The following is a 15,152-nucleotide window of genomic DNA, read 5'->3' as shown; positions in this document are numbered from 1 at the left end:
ACCAAAACCAATGCCTTTCCTTTATATTTTTTTTTTCTTCGCTGGATTAATCAAATTACCGACGACCCGCATAGATAGCCAAGTCCAGTAAAAAAGTTGCTGGTTGAGGCAAAGGCAAGGACACGCACCAGCAGCAGAAGAAGTAGAAGTAGAAGTAGAAGGCAGCGGCGACAAAGGCTCTCAAAAGTAGAGCTGTAGAAAGAATGGAGAATGGGGGTTCTTAAGCAGCGAGTCGCTGACTTGGAGGCGGTTACCCGACTTGGGTAAATGTCTGACTTGGGCTTGAGTTTTTTTTTGCTGCTGCTGCTGTTGAGTAGCTCAACTGCCAGAGCAGCTTGGCACTCACGCAGGCCCAGTTAAGTGTGCGTGTTCAAGGATGCATTTTGGTGCCCAGGAAAACGACAACGACAACGACACAGAGAACGACAACGAAACAAGACAAAGGCATATAAAAACGTGCAAAATGGGCGTGGGCGTCGGTCGTCGGTTGTCGGTTGTCGGGCGTAGGCTTATAAAGTGCGAGGACAGGACCAAGGCAGGAAGCCACTTGTGAAAGTTTCATGCACGCGGCCCCACTTCACACGACAGCTATAGAGCAAAGAGTGAGAGAGAGAGGGTGGGGTGTGGTAGGGGGGAGGCCAGAAAAAACAAAACACGGCAAGGAAGCACCACAAAAGCAGCAGCAGCAGCAACGTCGTCGTCGTCATCGTCTTGGGCCTGTCGAGGCAGCTGCAAGTGCTTGTTAGTGCGCTCGTCGGGATTGACGTTGACTGTAGCCAAAGCTTAGAAGTGCCAGCCAGCTACACCCCCTTTCCCCCTCTCTTTGTCTCTCCCCCTGTTAAGTTGCATTCCTTTGCAATTGTTCGGGCGCTTTTGTTTTGTTCTGAATTTTTACACGAAAAAGTCATTTGAATATGCGTCGCCCCCATTCCCACCCCCCTCTCAGCATCCCTTCAGCCTTCTGGCCCTTAAGACCTGCTGCCAGTTTGTCGTCTTGATGCCGTTTCGACTGCTGCTGCTTTTGCTCTGCTCACAGTGGATTGAAAGTTTTGTTAGCCGTCAGCTACTTTGCTCATCGTCGTCGCAAGTTTCAGTTAAGGTTGAGGGCATGACTTGCGGCTGCCATTAATGTTCTCCTCAGAGCAGCCTTGACAGGGCGACTGCTGCTACAAATGGCGACAATAAACAGTACATTGTACACTGTACTCTGAGCACAGCATTCTCAGTCTCAGTCTCATTCTCATTCCCATTCTCTTACTCATTCTCAGTCGCAGTCTCGGTCGCAGTTTCAGCTTTTCTTGCAATTTGTCCCGAGTCTTTCTCACATGAGCTGCAGCCACAGTTGGCCTAGGTCAGCATTGCAATTCAGTACAATACAAAGATGTGTTGCTTTTATTAACTAATTACGCTAGTTTATGGGCTATTTTTATGGTTTTTCGCTTGCGTTTTTGTTGCACGCTTTTCATTGGTTGCATTTTTACATTTCTAGTCTTGGTGTTTTTTTTCGTAAAACCAATGCATTTGGAATATTTTACGAAATTTGATTGACAAGGCATCAAACTTGGGCGCATTGCATTTAAAATACCATCTTCATTTTCATATAAGTTGTGATTTACCACAAAAAATACAATTATTTATAAATTAGTATGAATGTATGAATATATTCGAATCGCAGCGCAATCCTTTTGTCCATAAACAGTAGCTTTATATACTTTTATTTACTATTCATTTGAATTCAAAATTATAATATAAAAGGTATTTCCAATTTCATATTCCGTATTTTGTAAGGATATTTCATTCCAAAAATGATTTCTAAGTAAAGCGTTCGACAAACATCAGCTTTTATGCTTAATTTTTAATAATTTTGGAACTCACAGTCTTAACAAATTGTAGTAATTGAAATCAAATCCCAAATTTCAAATTTGTTTAGTAGAAAAATGATTTCCTATTAGGGAATTTATTAAATATATAACATCTAGTATAATGTGTCCATTCTAAACAATATGAAATTGTTTTCCACGAGTTCTTTCCTTGCGTTTTTTGAAGACTTGTATCATGCCTTAGTATCTTCATAGAATATTGCACCATTCAAAATCCCAAACATAGATCATCCCCTATTAAATAATTAGGATATTTGCTATTTAATTAACTCTCCCACTCTCACTCTCTGAGGAAAACGCTCCGCAAAACGCTTCAAGCTAAATAGCTCTTCTGCTCTGCCCCGTTGTAAAGCACTTGGCTGGCTTTCTCTATCCTCTCGTTGTGCTTATCAAAGGCAAGCAAAGTCATACAATCAGCTCATCTTGAGGCGTCCTTTGGGACACTTTTGGATAATCCAGAGACTGTATACTAAATTTGCTTACTAAGCGCACTAAAATAGTGTGCACATTCACTTGTTTACTGGACCAACATACAAAAACATACACAAACACATGTGAGTGCATATGCTCGACTCACTTTTGGGGGCAACTATATCAGTATATATAACATGTAGATACATGTATGTATAGATGTGTGTGTTTGGTTGCATTAACTATGTGAGTATATCTGCGTTTTGGCAGCCTTTTGTTTGTGGTAGAGGGGAGGGAGAGAGAGGTCGACTCTTTGCTTATCATACAGGTTTTGTTAGCTGCTGGCGTTGTCTAGTTGGCAACATATTCACCGGGCACATGCACAAACACATGGCTGTACGTTGCAGGACGCCTTTTGGCAACACCTCGACTGAACTTTGACCGTTTGCTAACTCATTTAGTTAGATTATTTACGGTAATCCAAGACGGTAGTCAGCCTGCCAGCCACAGGAGTAAGCGGGCAACTTAACTGCAGACACACACAGCTCAGATTGCGCTGGAGGCAACTTAGAGAGAGAGAGAGGTTCACAGAGAGAGAGACAGTTGAAGTTGAAGTGCTGAAGAGGGGAAAGATTCAACCAGGCAACCCATAGGCTAAATACATGCAAGTTGTTTTGCTAAATTGTGCGTAAGCCAGCAATAGCAATAGCAACAGCAGCAGCAGCATCAAGCACAGCAGCAACAGCAACAACTACAAACATAGACAACAACTGTAGACTGGAATCCTGCGACTAGTAAACTTTCTCAAGCTCTGCATGGCAATTCAAATAAGACTTTTATGTTGCCTTGCCTTGCGCTTGCACTGCTGCGGCGACTCTTGAGGCTGCCTCTGGTCTGGTACGTGTTTGCGGCGTGTGTGTTACATGATTGCCACGCCTCCCCCACCGACGTCGCCTACTTTTTGCTACTCTCTCCCACATAGCAGCAGCAGCAGCCTTTGCTTACCTTGGCAGCTTGTGCGTGCGCTCATTAGCATTCTGAAACGGCTTTATAAAATTCAACAAGCAACAATCCAACGAACCAACACACGGGCAACAACACGGCAACAACAACAACAACAACAAACCGAAGCAAACCTAACCATATCTAGCCCCAGTCTTTGCCAGCTGCCCTTTCTGTCCCCTTTTGTCACCCTCCTCCTCTTCCACCTCCTCCTCCCACTTCCTTGCACCTGCAGCACGCTCAGTGCATGTTTGTAGATCTCCCCTAGTCTGCGTGTCTCTGTTTGTTGAGCTATACCCTATAGATCCCAGGCACTAGAAAGGGGCTGCTTTGATATTAGGCATTGATTAAGAAAGTAATTGAGGTGCTTCAAGGTATCAATAAGTGTGATGTAAGACGTCGATTACTGAAGCAGTTATTGCAGACAGCTTTGTAGCTGCAATTCAAGGTGTTCTGCTTGCTTTTCTTGTGTGAAACAAAATTCTTTGAAGCTTTTATTTAAAGTTTTTATTACTTTTAGTAATCTATTATCCAATGTTACTCAAATTTTAATTTAGTTATTAATATGATTAATATGATTAGTATTCTTTAGTAATCTAAAATAGTAAGCATATCTTTAAAGAGTTCCAGATTTATTGGACTACAGGAATTTTAAATTATTTACAAGTAGCATATGGTAAAATTGGAGGAAAGTATGATTAAAGCAAATAAAGGTAAGCTTTTCTCCTGAAAAACTATTTTATTTTTCTCTACTAGGCATACACTCTTTAAATAGAAAGGATCAAATAATATGTATTTAAGTTCACTTCTTATTTTCTCATTAAGTATTCTAATATAAATGAAAGACTAAAGCCAACTTAAGTGATTTCTAGAACTAGCCGTCATTGAGTAAGCTTTAATGAGCTTAAAGCTTTTTACAAGAGTTATGATTTCCATTGCTCAATTTTTGTTAACCAACTAAGACCTTCATAAATAAACGTATATATTTATATATTTATTTATTTATATATTGTAATATGTAATACAGTTGATCTTCGTTATAAAGCGTTAAAAGGTTTATCAATCATTCAATTGTGCTTTTTTACAAAAATAACTATATAATTTTCCTGCAATTTTCTGCTTGTGTTGTGAAATACTGAAGTCTTTAACATTCCATTTAGTTAGTAGACATATGCGAAGAAAAAATCAATTTTTAAAAGAGCTTTCCTTTATAAATATACAAAAAAAAAACAGTCAAGTTTTTATAGTGCACTTGGCAGCCATGAAAAGGCTCATTAAAATATAAAACAAGTAGTAATTATAGCTTAATAATTAATAAATCTTCATGCACTGAAAGCATTCAAGTTCTTTTATGAGGCAGTTTTAATGTGCTTTTAAAGCTTGCTCGAAAATATATCGCTCCAGTTTTGGAGGCATTGAAAGTAGGTTGAAGCTGACAAGTGTTGTTAAAATATAGAAAAATTGTAATTTTCTGAAAATCAATAAAAAAATCTTTAAAATTGTATACGCTTAAGAACTTTAAAGTGTATTTATGTAGCAGAATTAATGTGGTTTTAAAGCTTGTTCGAAAATATTTCGCTACAGTTTCAAAGAAAATGTTTAAAAGTTGCTTGCAGATACTAATTTTCTAGAAATTAATACAATAAAAATAAAAATTATTATAAATATGCCTTTAAGAGCATTTAAGTTATTTTATGCAGCAGACTTAATATGCTTTTAAAGCTTCTTACAATCTTAGGAGCATTGTGTTCACTACAATTTTAGATGCATTGAATGAAATTAGTGTGTAGCTGGCAACAAGTGTCACTTTTGTTTAGCATGCAATGCTGCAGGGTATTCTAAAGTCAATGCAGCACAATCAGTGATTTGTTGTTTTGCTTTTTATTGTGTAGAGCAACACACACTCACACACACACCCATGTATAGTTGCTCGACTAAAGACAAATACAGGCACACACACACACTCTCATACACTCTCACGTTGCTTTTCTGTTGTTATCCGGGTTGTGTGTGCTGTGTGTCTGCTGTCGCTGGGTTTTCTGGTGCGCTGCTTTTGCCATGCCTCGAGTTGCATAAATTGAATCTGAATTTGTGAGTAAATTGCACACAGGAGACACATTATTTTTGAGTTTTGCCTTTTAAATTTGTGGCTTTTCTCTTCGAGACAGAGCGAGAAAGAGCGAGAGAATTGGAGTTGGAGTTTTTAGTCTTTCTCTTTTGCTCTCTCTCTTTCTCGATAGATAAACTGCAGGCATTTGCAACACTCAGTCTCTGGCTTCAACTTTGTGTCACTTTTGCGTTTTGCAATTTTGTGTGACCCACTTGAACGGTAGACACGCCTCCTTTCGCCCCCCTTTTGCACCCCTTTTGCAATACCTCCGCAAAGCCTTTCCCTGCGATTTAAATCAATATTAATAGCGTAGGCCTCTTTTTCGAATTGCATTGCACAAATTGCTCGTCTATAAATACGGCACAAAATGTTTATTTAATATGTGCCAGGCGGTGCCGAGAACTGTTTCAACTATGTGTATAGTACTTCTTCTGCTGCCTTCTCTCTTGACTCGACTTAGATGCAGTGCAATCGGATTGTGTGGCAACCTTTTCCATATGCAAATTGTTTTTATAAATTTGCAACAAGCTCTCTCATTGTTATTGTTGGCCATTGCATAGCAATTTGTGTATAAAACTTGCCAGCAATAAAAAAGCCAAAGTGGACAAGGAGCAGCTGTCTGTGCAAAGCCATGGCTATATAGCTATAGCTATAGCTAGATTTGGGAGGCAACTGTATATGTGTGTGTGTGTGTGTGTGGAGTATAATCAAAACCGTAACAATCGCCACAATTGCAATAGAATCGTCGTTAATTACTGTCTGTGCTTGCGGTTGCTCTTGTTGTTGTTGCTCTTATTGCCCCGGATTGGATAAAACTGTACGTGTAACTGTGTGTGTGCTGGTGTGTGCTTGTGTGTGTGTTGGTAGCGCCTAAAAGAGCAAGACAAATACGTTGTCTGGCTGAGAAGAGTAGAGTCAGCCGGAACGCCTGGCGCATCGTTAAGCGTCGCTGCCAAGTGGCAAAACTCAAATAAACATAAACGTGCACACATACAAAGTGTGAGAAAGAGAGAGCGACTAAAAGAGATACAGAGAGAGAAAGAGATGGAGAGCAGACCAAAATCTCTAGAGCTGGTTTGTTGTCTTTGGCGCTGTCTGGTCTGGTCTGAAGCTCTGTGGCTGCTGCCGCTTCTCCTTTGACTCCGACTCCGACTCCAACTTCCAAGCTCTGACTGGCTGCCTGGGCATGGGAGACTCATTAAAATGCAGTGCGAGATAATAAGCATTTTAATTAAATATTTAACAAGAATAAGTTTATCACAACACGACACGAAGGCAACAGTAACGCATAGCTTACTTCTATGTGTGTGTGTGTGTCTGATATCCTTCTCTCTCTCTCTCTTTATCTCCCACTTTCTCTCTCTCCCTCTCTCTCTCTCTTCGGAGTGTAATGGCTTGTAAGCGTCTGTCAGGTTGGCCATTAGCGTGCACGACGACGACAACGACGACGGCGCGTTCGAACCGTGGCAATTGGGTAAATGGTGAGACAAGTCGACAAAGTTAAGCTAGTCGAGTCAAGTCGACTTTTGCTAGCCAATATTTTGATGTAATTTGAGCATCTAATTGCCGCACGTGCCACACACAACACGACAGCAGCAGCGATTGCAATTCAGGTTTTCCTTCGTTTACTTTTTTTTTCCTGACAAATATTTAAGCAACTTGTCTAAACCATGTTGATATTTACGTTTATCTCTCTCTCTCTCTCTCTGTACACTACAAAAATATCAGGTATAAAAATTGTTTAAGTTATTTAAGAAATACTTTTGTGTGGCAAATAACGCCTACTGCAATAGGGTCTTAGATGCTTTTGCTGAAAATATGGTTTTTTTTTTAACAAATATACCCTTTGGTATATTTATATACTACTACATTCGAAATATACATCAGGATACAAAATATACCAGATTATCAAATGTAGCATTTAATATATTTATGTTATTTTTGTGGTATATTAATTTAGTATATTTCAAAATTAATACTGTACTGTTTTGCTTTTACTACTTGTTATCTAACTCTAAGTATTTAGCTTACTTTGTCGAACTCTTACGAATCCTTCTTCGTTGTAGTCTAACAGGGGAATAGATATAACGTATACGTAAAACCCAATGATTGATGGAACTTATTAAATAATAAAGTACTAAAATGATAAGTGCATAGTACAAAATAAAATCAATAAAAAAATAACATGTCATATTTTATAGATATTTTTATATTTTAAAACTATAAATTATTTCCTCCTTGTTATTTTATCAAATGTTCTTGTAAACATGATGTGTTTTGTAACTTTAAGAATTTTTTAGTACCTAGTCTCAAATTTTGAACTTAAAGCTTTTTTTCCAGTGTATTCACATATATGTCTATATATCTCCACTCTTTTTCTTCATTGCAGAGGCTTTGGCTTTGTCACATTCAGCGATCCAAATAGCGTAGATAAGGTACTCACCCAAGGCACACACGAGCTGGATGGCAAAAAGGTAATAATACTCTACACATACAGACTGTTACATAGCCAAAAAAAAAAAATGAAAGCAGACAACTCAAATGCTCACCTGTGCGCTGTGTTTGGCAAACAAAAAACTTCACCAGCTATGCAAAATATTTGCACAAAGCAACGCGTTCGGCTGGCTTCATAAATTGCCTCTCATCTCATCTCGTTTCGTCTCGTTTCGCGTCTCGTTGTCTATTGACAGCAATTAGAAACTCAAAGCAATGACAGCCAACTAACAAAAACAGCCAAATCAGCGCATCAACAACAACATCAACGAATTACCAAAAAAAAAAATAAAAAATGGATAAAAAAACGAAGAAATGACCTGTCAGTTAAAGGCTCTGCCAACGAGATTTTTGTAAAAGCCAAACAATTTTTAATTACGTGATGTGTTATTTTAGCGCACACAAGGTGATGAAGAGGATTTTGGAAAGGGAGAGAAGGGGGAATCTGTCGCTGCCACGTGTGCTGCTCTGCTGCAAGGTGCTCAGGCATCAAATGAGCTGATGCTTTTGCTGCTGCTGCCTGCCTGGCTTAGTCATTTTGTCTGTTTTACAAGCTGTAAAAGCGCCACCGAGATTAGGCTGAGCTTAGTTCTATTATTAGAAATATTTGCCATATGCAGTGCAAACTGTAGCAACACAGAGAAAACTAGTCAGAAGGCACAGCAAAGGCTTCAGACAGAAACTATCTGGCTTATAGAGCTCTTTGCTGGCATTGGAAATATAATCGGAAACTGGCTTTGATTTGATTTACGAGTAGCTGCAAATTAAATTACATTTCTCTAACTTAAGCAGGACTGAATAATTAAGACAGTCACTTGGCATAAGTTGGGCTGCCTATATCAATTTAATGTAGAACTTAATTCGCAGCTGGAATTATAGTAAATTAATAATAAATTTATGGATAACTAGCTGAAGATTTAACTAGTGCAAAATAACTTATAGCATTGGCCTTAGGATGGTATTGAATATTATAATTTATTTGTTGATTACTTTGGAAATAAAGGAAACTAGTAGATTATAGCATTGTATAGTAAAGTAAACAGCTAGCTTTATAATGCTAATAAAATAAAAAGTAGTAAATAAATACCTTTAAAACAATTCAAGTTATTGATGAATACATTATACATAATCAATAACTAGCATTATTTATTTGAACGAATTTATAATATGTGTTTCTGGGAAATATTGATTTGAAATATCTAAATTAAATTGGCTCTGTTTTAGTGATACTAATTATGAAAGACTTTACTAACCTTTTAAGGCATAACATTAGCATAATTTTAATTGAGTTTTGAGCTATTTTTTATTGAAAATATTTTATTATTTACTTGAAAATTGCCAACAGATATTAAGAGTTTTGAAGAAGATAAAGAAAAAGATTTAAAATATTGCTTCTTTCGCATTCTTCTAGCCATATTGTTGTTAACAAGAACTATCCCGACCACATTGCTCTTAGCAGCACACTTTTGTGCACAGAATCGTGTCCAAGCTGGCCACAAAAACCAGATGCAGCTCAGTCTAAGCGCAGTCAAGTGTTGCGATAAGCCGAAATCGATGTCGAACAAGTGAGCAGCAGCAGCAAAATGCTAAATCTGCTCAACATATTTTCCCCAGCAAAATGGTGCAGCAAAAGGGAGAGATTTTCCGGTTCTTATCATTGATGAATTCAGTTTGATTAGCTGTACCGATTGAATGGCCAACTGGGGGAAAAAAAAGAAAGGAGTAAGGACAGTCAGTGTCTGTGTTGTGTATGGGCAGCTGACATTACGCATACGCCGCATTGGCCGGCATTAGCTTAATTAGCTGCAGCTTGCCAACGAGTGCAACAAATCTATCTATCTAACTGACCGTCTGTCTGATTGTCTGGCTGTCTGTCTGTCCGTTTGTCCGTTCTTCTGTCCCTCTGCCCTGTCGCTGTTTGTTGGTCATTCTTCGCACAGACACACACACATTGAAAATACGCCTGGCCAACTGTAACTAAAATGCGCAGCCATCATTTATATATGATTTGTTTTTAAACAACTGCATTTTCATGTGAGTGTGTGTGTTTGGCTCAGTCGTGCAGTGTTTCGTGTTTCCGTTTGGCTGCACTGCAAAACTGAAAGCGATGCGAATTCATTTCATTTCATTTCGTTACGCTTTTTCGGCCTCATGTATTTTCGAACCAAACCCCCCCCGAAAAAGTCGCTGTGGCAGAGAGACGTCGGCGTTTGCCACTCAGCGCTGATTAGTTTTAATTTTAATCTAAAAATCAATTTCCCGCCAGGCGGCTGGCTGGCCCAACAACGTTCGTTGTCGTCGTTGTTGTTGTTGTTGTTGTTGCTGCTGTTGTTTTTCGTCCTGCACACAGGAAATCAACACGGCAAACTGCCGTCCTGTCAGCATTCGCCGTTCGCTGTTTCGCCATTCGCCGTTTGTCGTTTCAGTTCTGTGACAATTTTTCTGCGAATTATTATCGCCAGAGGATATTGCGTTGGTTTTCCCTTTCCCTCGCTTTGTTCTCTCTCACTCGTTTCTATCTCTTTGCCAATATCTCTTCATTTTATTTGCCATTTTATTTGCGGCATTGGCTTAAGTTACCCGCACACTTGCAACTGCAGCAGCAAGCATCAAAGTCAAGTAAGATTTAGCTTCGTTCCCTCCCACAAAAAAAAAAAAAGAATCTCCCCACTTGAGGTTTACCGTTAGCTGTCAAGACGTGCTGTCGAGGCGAGGAAGCCGAAATGAAGCAAGCCAAGCACTTAAAATTGAATTTTTATGATTTTTAATTATTTTTAATGACGCTGCTTATTGAGCAAAGTGAGGGAGCTACAGGGGGAGTTGGAGGGAGCTGTCTGTCCTCTGGTCGAGCAATTTGTTACGCGTTAATTCGTGCGTACTCAGCTCGCAAGTCGAGAAGGAGGCGATTCCCCTTCCCCTTCCTCTTCTCCATCCCCGAAATATTCTCCTAGGAGTAATTCCCGCTTAATGCGCAATGCAGGCTTATGCAAGATTTATGCTTGGCTATTAATATGAAGAGTTGCTCGAAATGCTTTTTCATTTAAATGTCATTAAGCATACGATTTCCTCACTACGCCCTACTATTACTCTCTTGCCATCTCATTCACGCACTTCTCTCACTCTCTCTCTCTCTCTATCTTCTCTTTTTTGGTCGCTGCAGGTGGACCCGAAAGTAGCTTTTCCGCGACGTGCACATCCCAAGGTAAGTACCCACAAAAATATTACCAAAAAATGAAGAAAACAACTTGACAGCAAAAAAAAAATGAAAAAACGAAAAAAAATACAAAATAAAATAAAATAAATATATGAAAGAAAAACTGTAGTCGAATCGGCTAGATGGGGCGTGAGGAGGCGGGGCCAAAAGGATGTGTCATAAGTAGCAGTAAATGGCAGATGAAATTAAAAACGGAAGACGACGAACAGCAACAACAACAACAACGACGATGGCAACATCAAGAACAGCCAGAAAACATTACGAAAAACTGGCAGGCAGATAACTTTGTGGCTGACAGGCTGCGGCGTTTTTGCTTCAACTCCATCTCTACATCTCTTCACTCCCCTCTTGCTATACTCTAGAGTTGCTATTGCGCCTTCTTCCTCTATCATTGCGCTGCCTGCAAAGTGATGATGACAACAAAATTTCGACAGCAATGAGTGTGCGTGAATGTGTCAGTGTGTGTGTGTGTGTGTGGGTGTGCCTCTCTCTATCTCTATGTGTATCTTTGTGGCACCACAACTCATGCCACACAGCCACTGTCACTGCCTACTAAATGCCACACGCACATTTCGCTGCTTTTGCCGCTGCGCTCGGTTAGACAGAGTTACAAATGTGCCGCTTGGCGTTGCGTTTCTTTTTTTGTTGTCCTGTTCCTACGAAATACTCTCACAAAAACAGGGATTCTATTAGCTGGCAGAAGGTAAAAGATGAGCGGATTTTTGGAAATAGAAATGAATATGGGTAGAATGAAATATAGAATAAAATATAATTCTCAAATTAAAAGTTTACTTTTTATTATTACAAATATAAAGTGTTATGACTTTTTATTAAAAATAATATAATTTGTCGACATAAGAAAATGATTACAACATAAAGATAAACTCTCGATAGTTTTAAGCTTGAAGTTACTTTCAATTAAGCTTAAGGACTGTAGTATTTATGTTAAAGGAATGAGTTAATAAGATATATCGATATTTTAAGAACTCATTCGATAAACAAACGTCAGCTTGTAGCAAACGATAGAAAAAGAATAAGCAAAGAGACTCATTAAATGAGGAAGCTTTGTCAAATCCCTATAATGATATTATTTGATTCTAAAATAGTTCGCAACTATCAAACTATTTAAAAAATATAAAAAAATTTAGACATTCAAAGTAATAATAAGCCTTTCAGACCTGTTTTCAATTAAATTCGCCGAAAATTTCACGTCAACAAATTGTTTGAAACTCTAAGAATGACAAGCTGATTAATGAATCTGCTTGAAACGTGAAATTCCTGGAAATCGGCATTACGTTAAGCGTCTAAAAATTTGGGAAGAAAGTGAAATCCTTTTTGTAGCCGGCTTATCTGTTTATGAGTCTAAGGGTATTTTGTAATGCGGCTTTAGCCAAACAATTCTGTATTTTCTTTTTTTTTGGTTTGCTGTGCCACAGCGATGCGGCGACTAACCGCAAAAGCACACCATAATACGCACCCAAAACGACACACTTATAAACACACACCAACACACTTACAAACACACACACACATACACAGCGGAGTGCGAAAGCCTTGAGCAAAACAAGAGCAAGCCGAAAGGCAGGCAAGCAAGCGGCTCCTTCTTAGTGTCTCCTTGGTTCTGGCTCTGGCTCTGGCTACGCTTTGCTTATCAACACGCAGCTGATTTCCGTTGCTATTCCTGCGGCGCGTGTTGCTGCCGTTTGTTAACCTTCCCCTGCTCTTCCCTTTACCTTCTTACGGCACGGCTCGGGCAACGGCAACGACAGCACCCAACAATTATTTACGTAATGTTATTATTATAATATTTTTTTAAACGCATTCTCACTGGATTTGCGCCACGCCACGAGCCACGTCACGATGGAGAAAGGACGACAACGATGGCGATGGCGATGGAGAGATGGCAATGGAGACGGGAGATGGCGACTAGGACAACGACGCGGCATTTGCGAGTGGCTTTGTGTTCCCTGTTCTCCAGTCGAGGCAGCAAGCGCGCGCGCGAAGATCCTCTCGCATATTAAAAGGCGTTTAAAAACATAAATCCAACGTCTAACGGCTGCTTATGAAAATTACGAGAAAAAAATGAGTGACGTAGCGAGCGTAGAAAGGGGAGCCAGGCAAACCGAAGAAGGGAAGGATGGGCTTAGCAGGAGCCAAATGGCAGGCAGGCAAGTCCGTGGGGACACCCAAAGGAGTTGCTACGCAGGACAAAAAAAAAAATTGCAAGCGACATCAAAAGCAAAAAAAAAAAAAAAACAGAAAACGAAAAATAAGAAAAGGAAAAAATAAAATGAAATAAAATAAGAGAAGAGTAGAAAATGACGAGAGGACAATTTCTCGCACCGTTTGTCGGGAGCCTCATGAAGCACACACACACAGAAAGAACATGGAACATAGAGCACGAAGCACGGCACAGAAGGATTGCCCACAAAATGTGGCCCAAAATGCTTGCGGTTGCAGCGTAAGTTAAGAGTATTTTTTTTTTTTGTGCTGCTGCTCCCCTCAAACTGAGTTTTTTTTAAAGTACTAGTCATAGGCAGGCAGTTAGGGGACTGGGGACTCGAAACGGGCCATATAATGAAATGAAGCATACTAAATGAGGCTGCTAAGTTTTCACTGTTAAAATGGTGCCACACACACACAGAGACACAGCGTACACACATACACTTATACTTATATACGCACATTGGAGCACATAATGAAATGCGAAAAAATGATGATGATATTTTTGGACCATAAAATGCAGATGAGCCGACTAAGCACAAAAATAGTGTGGAGCCTGCAGAAGACGAAGCAGCAGCAGCAGCAACAGCAGAAGGAAGCAGCACATTTTGAGTAGGCAGGAGATTCGCATCCGGGTTGGTTACACATTATCCATTACCCACATTACACATACGCCGTGTGTGTCGCATCGACAACTCGTCTCGCTCACTGAGTGCGTCTCACTCTCTCGCTCTCTTTCGCTCTCGCTCTCTGTGCAAACTTTTGTGAAGTTAATTTCTTTGCTTTTAAGCTCTCAGACTATGAATATGAAATGTGTATTTGTGCAACTTGTGTTTGGTCAATGGGTGGCCCAACAATTGCAACTGCAAGCAGCAGCGGGCGAAGGCGGGCGAAGGATAGCGCACGGTGGCGACTGGCTTACATATGTCATGTTAAAAAGTTCGCTTTTAATGTGCAAAATTTTTGGTGGCTAAAGCCATAAAAGTGCATGGGATAAGTGAAATGGATTTCGCTTGGCTGGCCCACATAAGTATGCCATAAAAAACTATCGCAAAAACAATCAAAATACAAAAAAAAAAACCGAGCTAAACTATTCTAACGGAATCTATGGGGAAGACAGCCACAGCCACAGCCAAAGCAACAGAAACAGCTACCAACGCTGTCTGAACTTGGCGCTGAGGATTTATGGAATGTTTTGTGAGCACCATTCACTAAAAGTAAAAGAAAAAGCTAAAAGGAAACTGGAAATCAAATTGAAGCTAAAGCAACGCATGAACTTGTTAACGCATTACACACAATGCTCAAACTTGAAGGTTTGTGAATGAAAAAGACCGACAGCCACATTGTGCCAAGGATACGCTTTGATTTTAATATGTGAGAAGGGAAAGTACATAAATATTGCGCATAAGCAACACAAAATGGGGAAGCAAAGAATGAACTAATATTTGCTATTATTTATTGACACATAGTCCAAAATATCGTGAAGCATATTAAGCGAAAACTGTCTATTTTCTAACCAAGAATATGGTTTTTAAGCAAGTGTTAAGTTATTTAAAGATATGATCTTTAAAAAGAAAACCAAAAATAGTATTTTCAACAGCAAACGGGCTTCAAAAGTCTATTCTAGCGATAATTTTATATCTAAAATTTCAGATTCGGACCGTACAAGATCTCTATATTGTGTTGTTATGGTACTCTGTTGCTGTTCTACTGATTAAATTACTTAACAAATCTTTAAATATAAACAAAAATTTCAAATTATAATACTTAAAACACTTGTTGTGTTTTAAGGCATTTCTAAATAATTGTAATAACATGT

At 39.3% G+C, this 15,152-nt stretch overlaps 1 protein-coding gene across 7 annotated transcripts in view; it reads left to right on the top strand.

Moving 5' to 3' along the window:
- LOC117568929 (RNA-binding protein Musashi homolog Rbp6) overlaps nt 1–15,152 on the top strand; it is a 224,186-nt gene that overhangs the window by 89,977 nt on the left and 119,057 nt on the right. For all 7 annotated transcript variants that reach the window (XR_007954721.1, XR_007954722.1, XM_052003653.1 and 4 more), the window contains exons 5-6: nt 7,793–7,877; nt 11,057–11,098. Coding sequence is in view for 5 of the 7 variants with exons in the window: in XM_052003653.1 (XP_051859613.1) it covers nt 7,793–7,877; nt 11,057–11,098 (127 nt within the window). In the remaining 2 variants the exon portion in view is untranslated. The remainder of the gene's footprint in view (nt 1–7,792; nt 7,878–11,056; nt 11,099–15,152) is intronic.

This window comes from Drosophila albomicans, chromosome 3 (genome assembly GCF_009650485.2).
Source record: "Drosophila albomicans strain 15112-1751.03 chromosome 3, ASM965048v2, whole genome shotgun sequence".
Taxonomy (NCBI): Eukaryota; Metazoa; Arthropoda; class Insecta; order Diptera; family Drosophilidae; genus Drosophila; species Drosophila albomicans.
This window is presented reverse-complemented; position numbering and strand designations above follow the sequence as displayed.